General features: G+C 37.2%; 1 protein-coding gene across 1 annotated transcript in view; it reads right to left on the bottom strand.

The window, feature by feature from the left end:
• Positions 1–10,362: 10,362 nt before the first annotated feature.
• The window catches only part of ADGRL4 (adhesion G protein-coupled receptor L4), a 105,675-nt gene continuing 103,611 nt past the window's right edge, over positions 10,363–12,426 (bottom strand). Inside the window, exons 15-16 of the mRNA XM_040627105.1 lie at positions 12,156–12,324; positions 10,363–11,776 (exon numbers count right to left, since the gene is read on the bottom strand). Coding sequence (XP_040483039.1) covers positions 11,714–11,776; positions 12,156–12,324 — 232 coding nt within the window. The 3' untranslated portion in view covers positions 10,363–11,713. The remainder of the gene's footprint in view (positions 11,777–12,155; positions 12,325–12,426) is intronic.

Genomic DNA, 12,426 nt, shown 5'->3' with positions numbered 1-12,426 from the left:
TTGTATTCAATAGTGTCTTCCCTTATTTCTGGCCAGAAATACGATTCCGTAAATGGCGTCTACTGCGTAGGGCATCGAATTAACTAACATTAGTTCATTCACATTAATTTAGAAAACACTATATTACTAGTCTTATGATGATTAGATTTAAAATCATATTAAGAGTAATACAAGATAATTAAATGCCATTTTATAAAAAGTAAGTACATTCACCCAAATTTTAGAATTTTAGTTTTTTTGAGAACTAAATATTTGCAAATATGTTCTAAACTTGAGATTGTTTTCAAAGTTATCAAGTAAGTGAAAGAAAGACATTTGCAGCTTTTTACACTGACTTTACATTTTATACTATAACCTGGAATTTGGTATTAGGATCACTTTATTTGTAAAAGATCATCTTGCTTGATATTTGGCTATTCGACCAGTGAGGATTTTAACTAAACTGTTCCCACTGTGCTACATTGATGGGGTAGAACTCTGGGCTCTCAGTCACCCAATCATTTATCTTCTGTGGTAACATAGTCCCTTGGTTTGCCTCTTAATGAAGCTTCTGAATCCTCTTATGTTGTTGTTTTTACAAAAGAACACTAACTGTATTCCTGGATTGTTTGAATGCAAAGGGATATTATTTTATATATAATAGGTACTTAAAATTTATTCTCAGCTAGAGTACTACTCAGTATTTCTGAACAGCTCAGGTGACAGAGTCAATAATTGTGGATGAGTGACAGTAGAAGGACATGAGAACCGCGGTGTATCACTCCCACACCCTGTAGTCTATGCCCTGTGAGGTCTCCCAGATCTGGATTGGTGTATTCTGAGTTTAAACAGGTATGGCAAAGCTATGTTAGACTAACATCAGCATTTTGGTTTGTGTGTATGATTTTGTTTTTTTCCCTTAAACAACAGTACTTCTGAAAACATTTTCTAGATTACAAAAATTGACAGGCTGATTCAAGGTCAGTGGTGGAGTTGGGTAGTGGTATGGGTAAACCATGCAGGGTTTTTCAAAAATGTTTACTTATGGAATGCCTTCATTATTTCTTTTTCAAGAAGGCCCTATTACCATTAATCAGAATACTAGGATATAGTACGGGAAGTACTGATATAGATGTGGATTTTTAAATCTACCCCTGGATTAAGATATAATAGCAAAAAATAGTTACCTGGGTCATATAACTTGGAACTTTTATGGCTTTTATTGCTTTTACTGAATTGTTCTTTGGTGTGATTTTTCATTGGCTTACACTCAAGGACACTTGAGGAAATGGTCCTATGAAATTCATTGCTTTGTCTAATGTAAAGATATTATTGTGATATATAGATATTAGCAAGAGCATAAAACTTATGACAGATTGTATTTTGCCCAAAGGACCTCAATAATATTTTCCATTTCCATATACTCTTATGCAATGTGACCTTGTCACTCCTCCATTAAAACATGGATCCATTTCTTCAACCCCTTAAATCTAGGTGGGCTTGGCGACTGACTGCTTTGACAGAAGTAAACTGTTTGACTTTAGAGGTTGGGTGGTCTCTTGGACCAGGGTCTCTTGGAATGCTTGCTTTTGGGATGCTCCCTCGAGGATCCCAGAACCCATGTCATGTGAAACCCAAATGATGTGGAGAGACCACGAATGGGGGTTTGGCCGATGGCCCCTTTTGAGATTTTAGCGGACAGCTCTGTCAGATGGCTGCAGTCCCCAGTAACATCGGGCTGTAGTTTCATGAGAAACTCTGGGTGGGAGCTACCTTACTGAGCCCAGTCAACCAACGGAAATGTGAGAAACAAGAATAAATCAGTTTTTTAAAGGTATGCTTTGTTTGGAGTGGTGGTGTTACATGGCAACGGGTAATAGGACAGAACTTGAATGAATAAAGCACTCCTGTTTAAAGTTTTTACCTCCATTTTATGACTGTAACCTTGTGTTTCCTTTGACACGACGCTAGAATGTGCTTTGCATTTATACTATCTAGTTTCTATTTTATCCATCTTTGTAAAGTGCCTTAAATTCATTTTGTAAGAAGTTTGAATGTACACAATTCTTAGTGTATAAAATTCACATCATGTCCAAGTCAGAAATATATATATTAATCCATTTACTTTTGTTTGTATTTTATAAAGAAAACAGAAGCCTGCTAAGAAACATCATGCTCCCAGTCTCAAGGAAATTGAGATCTGGTGAACAAAAGAGAGAGCTTCGTATTCTACTTGTCTCTACAAGTAGAAAAAAATATTTGGCTCTGTATTCAGCTTATTCAAGCCCCCATGCAAATCTACTTGGTTAAAAAAAAAAAAATCACACAATGCTAAACATGTCTTATACTTTTGCACATAGAAGAATAAAGAAGTATGTTTCTGACCTCTAAGGCGTTCTTTATCTGAATGATGAGATATGCAGATGCAAAATGTCTGAATTCCTAAATTACTAATAGAATTCCTAATTCATTTATCTCAAAATTTTTTTCAATATCTAGTTTACTAAATATGGAGACTAGAAATCATCTTTATATAATAACAAAAATATCTTATTCTTTTTAGGAAACAATGGTGAACATTGAAATAGTATACATAATACGTAAAACCAAATGCATTTTACCTGCAAGTTACAGACATTTATTAAAGACTCTTTCTCCTTTCCTATTGAAGATTCCTGTATTATTTTTTTATCTCAGGTATTAAAATAGCTCATTCGCTTTTTCCTCTAAAGAAATCAAGACTGTGTTTTAAGGAGCATGGTTTCTATGGTTTTACATTCAGCAGGAGCAAATGAAATCACTGCAAAAGTGTCCTGAGCAAAGAACACGAAGTGCCCAAATAATGCCAATAAAAATTTCTCTCTCATTTAAAGGAATGTATGGAAAGCTGAGAATACCAAATTATTTTTGCTTCCGTGCACTGTTTAAAGAAGAGATTGTATTTTTCAAGCTCGTGTAAATGCTAATAGTATTTATATTTAGATAAAAATATATTGATGAACCTTTGCACAGGAAAGCTATTTTCATCCAATTGTAGGATATACGCCCCACCGGGGCAGAGATCTTCCATGTAGGGAGCAGTGTGGGGCCTGGGCCGCACCTCTGCCCCAGAGAACACGTCAGCAATGTTAAACGTTTGAAATTCTCTCTGCCATCCTACCAGCTTCACCGTTCATGGCAGTGACCTTTGAGGTCCGGGGTTGTGAATGCGGCAGGGCGGGAGTTGGGAAGGCAAACTGCGAGGTGCTAGAAAATGCAGACGGTAAGCCTGCAATTTGACTTTATCATTACCGATTATTGTTTTTATTGTTGCCTTGCTCTTTCAGAAATAACTTGCTGATAAATCAATACTGTGGACGTCCTCATTCTGTACAAGAGATTTGGGTCTATTTTGATCCGTTCGGTTTTACCAGTGAATGCTACCACCTCCCTAGAACTGTTGCTGGTGCCAGTAGGTGCTCAGTCAATCGTTGTTCCCCCAGGTTAGAATAATAAGAGCCAATCCTTCAACGTCACCCGCTGTACGCGAAGCACCGGAGTGATGATCTTCCGTACATTAAGTGCTGCGATTCTCACAGCGGCATTAGAAGGCAGGCAGTGCCGTTATCTCTGTTTCCTAGGTGAGAAGTCAAAGCCAGGGCCGGCCGTAGCTTGCCGGCAATCGCGTCTCAGCAGAGGGAGAGGTGGAATTCTAGCCCCGGAGTCCTGACTGCGCAGTGCGGTTTGCGCATGCGCCGCATGGTCCTGCCGCCCTGAGCGTAAAGTCCGAAGTTGTGAGAGGTGGCTGTTGACTTCCGCATTCCTTTAGGAGCGTCTGGGAAATTGATCTGAGTGGGAGGATCACATTGGGGAGCATTTAGGTGGCTCTGCAGAGGAGCTGGTGGCACTCAAGGAACAAACACCAGTGTTGTTTTGAATAATGACTGTCCCCACTCAGGTCACGTGCGGTCTGGCAGAAAAGCCTCCTGCGTAAGGCCGAGTGAAAGATGGAGTTGGCAGGATTGCCGAGTGGCCGAAGTGACACAGTAAATGACCTCGCTAGAACAGTGCCGCTCTCCAGGAGCCAGGATGCACGGAAAACCAGAAGCATTTACAGGTAATTTGAACAATATTTGCAGGGAAGGCAGCACATGTTTCTTTCTTCGCAGCAGGCAGCAGTAGCGGGGAGGCCTTTTTAGGGCTCTGTTCTTATCACCTAAAACTTCCGAAGCTGAACTGACTGCCAGGATAATTAGCCCCCCTGCATACTGGAGGTTCTTTTAGATCCACTTCCAATACATTAAGGAAAAGAAAGAAAATAATCATTTTCAGGTTGAACAGTCTGGCCCTTAGAACCTGATATATGGCAAATTGCAGCCCAATGAAACCACATTTCTTAAAGACACTTTGGAAAGAAACCTATTATTTTTTCCCTTATTTCTGAGTGCATAAAATTGTAATATACATTACAGATTTTATTATTTACCATGCCTCCAAGTGGGGGTGGGAATTAGAATCATAGTACGTGGGCACCGGAAGAGATCCATTGCAGCTACACCAACCCTCTCATTTTATATTAAACGTAACTACCATGCAAACCTGTGATGTGTAATGTCTGAATGAAAGACCAAGTAAAACGTTCTGTACTTTCAGATTGCCTACTGATCTTAATGCTTGCTCCAGCCTTCCATCTAGGGTAAATAATTCAAATCCTTTTCACTTGAAATGCTCAAAGAGATTTGTGGTTCTCAAATCCGTGCTATGGTTTCATTGAATACTTACAAGAAATAACAAGCAACCTTTTCATCAAAGAAAGGGTAATAGTGTTTTGTCTTACCAACATGAGCCCACATCTATCACAGGAACATAGGAAAAAAGATAGCATTTGGTAATTCCTACAACAAAACCGAGTTATATGGCATAGAGAACATTGCTTCTTAAGTACTGAAGTCTTCTACTGTATTACTGCATTAATCCGAATTGCATATCAGCTGTGCAATTTATGATCCATCCTCAATATGGAATATTATTCAGTCACTAAAAAGAATGAGTGAGCTATACCTATTAGCTTTCCAAGTGAGAACAAACAGGTAGAAGAGAGGTTTTTATAATGTAATCTTCTTTTTTAAAAATTTTTAAAATGTTTTTTATTATATTGTTAGTCACCATACAGTACATCCCTGGTTTTTGATGTAAAGTTCGATGATTCATTAGTTGCGTATAACACCCAGTGCACCATGCAATACGTGCCCTCCTTACTACCCATCACCAGCCTGAATATGGACGCCAAAATCCTCAACAAGATACTTGCTAATAGAATCCAACAGTACATTAAAAGGATTATCCATCACGATCAAGTGGGATTCATACCTGGGATGCAAGCGTGGTTCAATATTCGCAAATCAATCAGCGTGATACATCATATCAACAAGAAAAGACTCAGGAACCATATGATCCTCTCAATCGATGCCGAAAAAGCATTTGACAAAATACAGCATCCTTTCCTGATTAAAACCCTTCAGAGTGTAGGAATAGAAGGTACATTTCTCAATCTCATAAAAGCCATCTATGAAAAGCCTACTGCAAATATTATTCTCAATGGGGAAAAGCTGGAAGCCTTTCCCTTAAGATCAGGAACACGACAAGGATGCCCACTCTCGCCACTATTATTCAACATAGTACTAGAAGTCCTTGCAACAGCAATCAGACGACAAAAAGGGATCAAAGGTATTCAAATTGGCAAAGAAGAAGTCAAAATGTCTCTCTTTGCAGATGACATGATACTCTATATGGAAAACCCAAAAGAAGCCACTCCCAAACTATTAGAAGTTATAGAGCAATTCAGTAACGTGGCAGGATACAAAATAAATGCTCAGAAATCAGTTGCATTTCTATACACGAATAACGAGACCGAAGAAAGAGAAATTAGGGAATCCATCCCATTTACAATAGCACCAAAAACCATACGTTACCTTGGAATTAACTTAACCAGAGACGTAAAGGACCTATATTCTAGAAACTATAAATCACTCTTGAAAGACATTGAAGAAGACATAAAAAGATGGAAAGATATTCCATGCTCATGGATCGGAAGAATTAACATAGTTAAAATGTCCATGCTACCCAGAGCAATCTACACTTTCAATGCTATCCCGATCAAAATACCAATGACATTTTTCAAAGAACTGGAACAAACAGTCCTTAAATTTGTATGGAAACAGAAAAGGCCCCGAATCTCCAAGGAACTGTTGAAAAGGAAAAACAAAGCTGGGGGCATCACAATGCCGGATTTCGAGCTGTACTACAAAGCTGTGATCACAAAGACAGCATGGTACTGGCACAAAAACAGACACATAGACCAATGGAACAGAATATAGAACCCAGAAATGGACCCTCAGCTCTTTGGGCAACTAATCTTTGATAAAGCAGGAAAAAACATGCTGTGGGAAAAAGACAGTCTCTTCAATAAATGGTGCTGGGAAAATTGGACAGCTACATGCAAAAGAATGAAACTTGACCACTCTCTCACACCATACACAAAGATAAACTCCAAATGGATGAAAGAGCTCCATGTGAGACAGGAATCCATCAAAATCCTAGAGGAGAACATAGGCAGCAACCTCAACGACATCGGCCACAGCAACCTTTTTCATGACACATCTCCAAAGGCAAGAGAAACAAAAGATAAAATGAACTTGTGGGACTTCATCAAGATAAAAAGCTTCTGCACAGCCAAGGAAACAGTCAGAAAAACTAAGAGGCAGCCCACAGAATGGGAGAATATATTTGCAAATGATACTACAGATAAAAGACTGGTATCCAAGATCTACAAAGAACTTCTCAAACTCAATACGTGAGAAACATGTAATGTAATCTTCTATTAATGATTTGAATAGAATGATAAAAATAGGAAGAACAATATGGAAGAATATATAACAGGTAATTAAAGTGAATTGCCATGCTGAGGGTGTGAATGGGGACAAGAGAAATACATGTGCGAGGAAATGGCAACTAAGCAAAGAGAAAAGAAGAGAAAACATTGCACCTTAAAATATGTGATATGCGTGTATTTTACATTGCATACACATGTGGAAAAGACATATCAAAATGCCATGTTATCAAAGCCTGTCATCCCCAATAGAACATAATCATAAACAGGATTACTGTCCTCCTCCTGTATGAATTCCTGGCCACAGGATGGTGGAACTTTCTGAGAGGGTGAGCCAGTTCCTGAGTTCCCATGGGGGAGCAGAAGGAGCTGGGGCTCTCACTTTGAACACTGATTTTGCAATTTTCTAGCTATGTGACATTGAGTACTTTTCACAGTGAAAAATGAGGATAGAATTGCAATGTTATTGTGAGAATTAAGTGAGATCATGCAATGTAATAATTTGAAATCTTTATCAACTTTCAAGAAGTAATTTTCTTCCCCCCCCTTAAATGCCTTGTCTCTTATTTCTCTCATATCTGTAATCTAAAACCTGGAAGTTTTAAGTTTGAACTTAAAGACAATTTCACAATGACTCCTACTAAGTGCTATGTTATCTCGTGTACTCTCTCTGTGCTATAGCTGTGGTAGATTGGAGAAATAATAAGGACCAAATTGATCAGAGAGGTTTCATAGAGGGAGGTTTTGAATGATGGGTAGAATTTGCATGGGAGAAAACATTCCAGAAAAACCTCAACAATGGGTACTCTTTCTGGATCCATAATATGAGCTTCAGTGATTTCATGTTGGAGAAAGCAGAGAATAATGTCAATATATAGAAAAAACTCTTACTGTGTAAGGCATTGAAGATAGGTATGATAAGTTAAATTGAATATGTAGAAAATTAAGAATTGTTTAATTTTAGGAGAGTGGCATTGATTGAAAGGGACTAAAGAAATGATGTTATCAAATTAGTAAGTACCGTTTGTTGGTTGTGCCTAGCATGCAGAGGTGGGTTATTTGCGGATAGATTTTTGAGTACTTTTTCTAATTATTATATTCTTTGTAAATATATATATATACTTATGTTGTGTGTGAATATATTTATACAGTGTAATCAACAAAGCAACATTTTTTTTAAATTAGGGGATTATTATGTCTAGTTAATAGGTTTTCACAGGGAATTTATCTTATGCTGCTTTGGTGTCCATTCTTCTCACTGTTTGAAGCTAACCTTAAAGTACTGAATTATTTGATTGGCTCTCTTGAGATCCTGTAATCTCCTTTCATCCCCATTTATTTGTCAAGAAAAGAAGAGTTTGTAAGTTAATATAACAGAATTTGTGATTTGTTTTAGGGATCGAGGAGATTGAGTCTAAAATCCTAATATTTGTCTCACTATCAAACAGGGAAGTGAGTTGTACATGAGGAATAACAGCCAAATGGAAAATAAATCACTACTTCATTAGGAGTTTTGTAAGCTCCTTACAAATCCCCAAACGTCTTTCCTGGAAAAACTGAGTTGAAGCCGTAGTCTGAGCTCAAGGCTACACTGGTAGTCTAATTCCTCTGCCTGCTGTACTTCACCGAATTGAGACTGCTGGGCCATCTTTTCCACTGAACCTCCTAACAGTTAGAGACAAGCACCGGGGGTTAACCTGAGAAAGCCAGTTCACTGAATGGGTTTCCAGTGTGGAACCTAAAGCAAAAGCAGACTGTCCAGAGTCATGTGAGCATAAGGCAGCAGAAGGCAGTTACACTGATTCAGGAAGCAAAAAAGAAAAAAAAAATTACCTGCCATTTTAATATCATTCATTACCTGCTGTTAAGGAAAAACAGAACTAGGTACAATGAATGTCCTGAGCTTAGTCTAAATAATCGTAATACATTGTGATGAATGTTAAAATAGGTTAAGTGTTAGATAAAGTGGTGACAAAGGTGGAAGTGATTAATTCCTTGTGTGAGCCCAGGAAGGCTTCGTAGAGAAAGACACATTAGGGATAACTAAATGTTTGTCAGGGTAATGATGGTAACAAGGAGGAAAGTCCAGGAATTGGGAATCTGGTAAACAATGATAAGTTTTGGGAAAGAGAAATGGTGTGACTGAATAAATTTTCATATAGAAAAAGTGAAAACCAGGGAGGTAAGCAGGTATGAGAAGGTCTGAAATCTCATTGTTGGAAGAGGTCATCAAGAAGACTTGACATCTTGTTGACCTGCAAGTTAGACCTGGGAATTTGGAGGTTCCTTACCCCTTCACAGTCCTTGGAGTGTGCATTTTTCTCGTCTTCATTGCTCCCAGAAGCTGCCCCAATATTGCAGCCTTGAGATAGGAATGTGGTGTTGGAACTGTCTGGATGGTACATGTGACTGAATCTAGGTAGGGCCTCTATATAAACTTTTAAGATTCAGTGAGTAGGTGAGGAGATGTACTCATCTGTGGCCACCCAAGACAAATCTCATAAGCCAAGTTTTCTTGCTTATTGAACTTGCCACCTCCCAATCTAGAGTGGCCTGCCTCTTTGGTCTCTCCTGGTCCTCCACATATGGGGGCTGGTTTCAGAATATACGCAGGAAACTCCCAAGACGGTTGTGAACCAGCATGCTAGAGAATACAATCTTTATCCAATGATATCTATGGGAGGGTTGATAAGAACAAGATCCAGAGTTAAGGTTTGCCCTAATGGTATGAACAATTTCTTGTCTCTAAAGATGCTATTATGTATTTCTCTAATATTCCCTATGGTAGTTGTAATTATAAGAAAATTATCAATAAACCTATGAAAACTTATCAACAAACTTGGTGGCTTAAGATAATATGCATTTATTATCTCACAGTTCCGGAAGTTAGAAGTCCAAAACGGGTCTTCCCGGGCTAAAATAAAGGTATCAGCATGGCTGACTTCCTTCTAGAGGCTCTAGGGAAGAATCCGTTTCCTTGCCTTTTTCAGCTTTTAGAAGCTGCTGGCATTCCTTGGCTTGTGGACTGCTTCTATCCTCAAAGCCAGCAATGGCTGGTCAAAATGTCTCAGGCTGTGTCACTCTGACATGTCCCCTTTTCTCCCTCCGTCTCTCCTTCATCTAAAAGGACCCTTGTGATGACATTGGGTCTGCCCAGACAATCCAGGATAATCTCCCCATGTCAAGGTCAGCTGATTAGCAACCTTAATTCTCCTCTCCATGTAACCTAATGGTAGCGGTCACAGATTCTGAGGATTAGGGCGTGGAAGTGTTGGGAGAGCTATTATTCTGCCTACCACACATCATTTGTATATATTGATTGAACAGATTAGTTTTCCAATATCACATTCTTATAACACTATTCTGTAATGACAATGATAATAGTGGGTCATAGGTTTAGCATTTAAGAGATCAGAAGATATAATGAAAATTTATCATGGATTCTCTAAAAATGTATAAGACATATTGGCAGGTAGCTCATCTTTCTTCAGAAAACGACTCGGCAAAGCAGTAGCTGTATTCATTTAGATAACATTTTATTTGTTAGAGCAAATTTTGACAGACTTCATTTTAACAGCTGCAGAAATTAATTTAAAATCACGACATTTAGTGTATTGGCATACTTTTACAGGTAGGTGCAGACAATTACATATTTTTGAAATAAAATCACTGCTTTCTATATTTTAATGAGAAGATTTGAGGATAGATAGAAGCCATACACTTAAGCAGATATGCTTTAATAGATAGTAGAAAACTGTCAGAAAATAGATCCACTGTGAACATTTCTACAGTTCTCAGTGATTTCTTTGTTATAAATAACATTTTTAAATGTGTACTTTTCTGAACAGAAAAAAATAGCAATTCACTTTCTGAATACTTTCATATTTACAATGCCCTTTTAAAAATAGTAAGTTAAAAGGGAATATTGTGATGTGAGCTATAATATTTCTAAAATTAAAAGAAATAAAGAACTCAAATATACCAGCCCTATGAGATAACAATATTTTTTCACTAACTGAGAGGTTATAGAATACTTCAGCTTTATATACACTATTTTTACACTTACAGCCACAAACAATATTATAATTTGACACATTTATGTATTGTAATATATGAAATAAGTATAGAAACAGCATATATCTCATTATGCTGTTAACCTAAAAAACAGAACATAATTGTTTGTCATTTCATTTGTGAAATTTTGTGTCTTTTTTAGAATATGAGGAAAGAAAATGGATATAACAAATATAAATCTAAGTTGTTTTAGTAGAAATTTAAGTTCAGAACAATTCACACAATGGTAAGATGTGTTTGTTCAATTATTTTATCTATAATTTCTCATTCAGTTTACAAAAAAACAAGTTTACTCAAAATATATCTCATTGTTATAATAGCCATTTCCTTTTGCCTGCTTTACATTCTGCCCCTTCATTCTCTCATATTCCACTTTCTGTAACAGAGCTCATTACCAAGGTGATAGGGGACTAGTTTCAAAGGCAACATGAGTCACAAAAATATCAATCCAGTGGTTTCCTTCAGGACATTCATATATTTCTTGTGTTAGAAAGAAAACCTTTCCTTGGGCGCAGTGATATCACTCCTGAGAAACCAATTACTTTTCACGTATCTGCAATACTATTTTGACATAACTAACTATGTCGTGTAGGAAAGCAAACTATAGCCATATGGTACATAATTATGTATCTTATCTACAGTTCCTACACTGTAAACAGAAAAACCGATTTAAAATAGTTGATTATCTAGTAATTAATAATTAGATAATTGGTTCAAGTCAGTTTTATACATTGGCCGTCCACAGCTTGGCTTTTTTTACGTGTAGCAACAATTATCCATAGTTCCCTATTTTTATCTTAAACATCCGAAACAACAAGGAACATTTTTGAATAATCTATAATATTCTTCTTGGATCTAAAAAGAGAAAAGAAAAGAAAATGTTAAACATAATTGGAAGAATCACATCGAATTATTTTCAAATCACATTAAATCGTTATATTTGGTTTTCAAAAGTATTGTTTTCTCATCTGTCAGAATCTGCTCAAATTATTAGAAGCTATGTTTACATTCCTAAGAACAAGTTTTGTTTGAAAGCCTATTTCCATATGAACAGCTAGGTGTTCTGATTACTTTGATAGTAAAGTGTACTGTATTGAGGCTATAAAGACTCGACACAAATCTATGAGAATAAGAATTTTTATCAGTTTGGTAACAGATGCTACGTGAATATGTTGTAGGTTTGACCAAAATTAAAAAACAAACAAATGAACAAAAATAAAATAAAACTGCTTACTTTTCTAGATAAGACACACAGGAATAAGAAAATGAACATCCCCTGGAAGGCATTGCTGACGGTGAAGAGGTAAGCTGTTACCACTGATGCATGCACAACATGGAGGACCCCAAAGATCCAGGTGGTGCCAAGAAGGAATAGGAGAGCAAGGGCTCCCCTGGCACAAGACCTAGAACATATTTGAAATGTTTCAGTTAAGAAAACTACATATACTCAACACAGCCCTAGACTCCTCCAATTATGTGGGAAAACAGTTGTTGGTATAATGAAG

This window comes from Ursus maritimus, unplaced genomic scaffold (genome assembly GCF_017311325.1).
Source record: "Ursus maritimus isolate PB19 unplaced genomic scaffold, ASM1731132v1 scaffold_12, whole genome shotgun sequence".
NCBI classification, from domain to species: domain Eukaryota; kingdom Metazoa; phylum Chordata; class Mammalia; order Carnivora; family Ursidae; genus Ursus; species Ursus maritimus.
The sequence above is the reverse complement of the archived record's forward strand: the minus strand, read 5'-3'. Positions and strand labels throughout refer to the sequence as shown.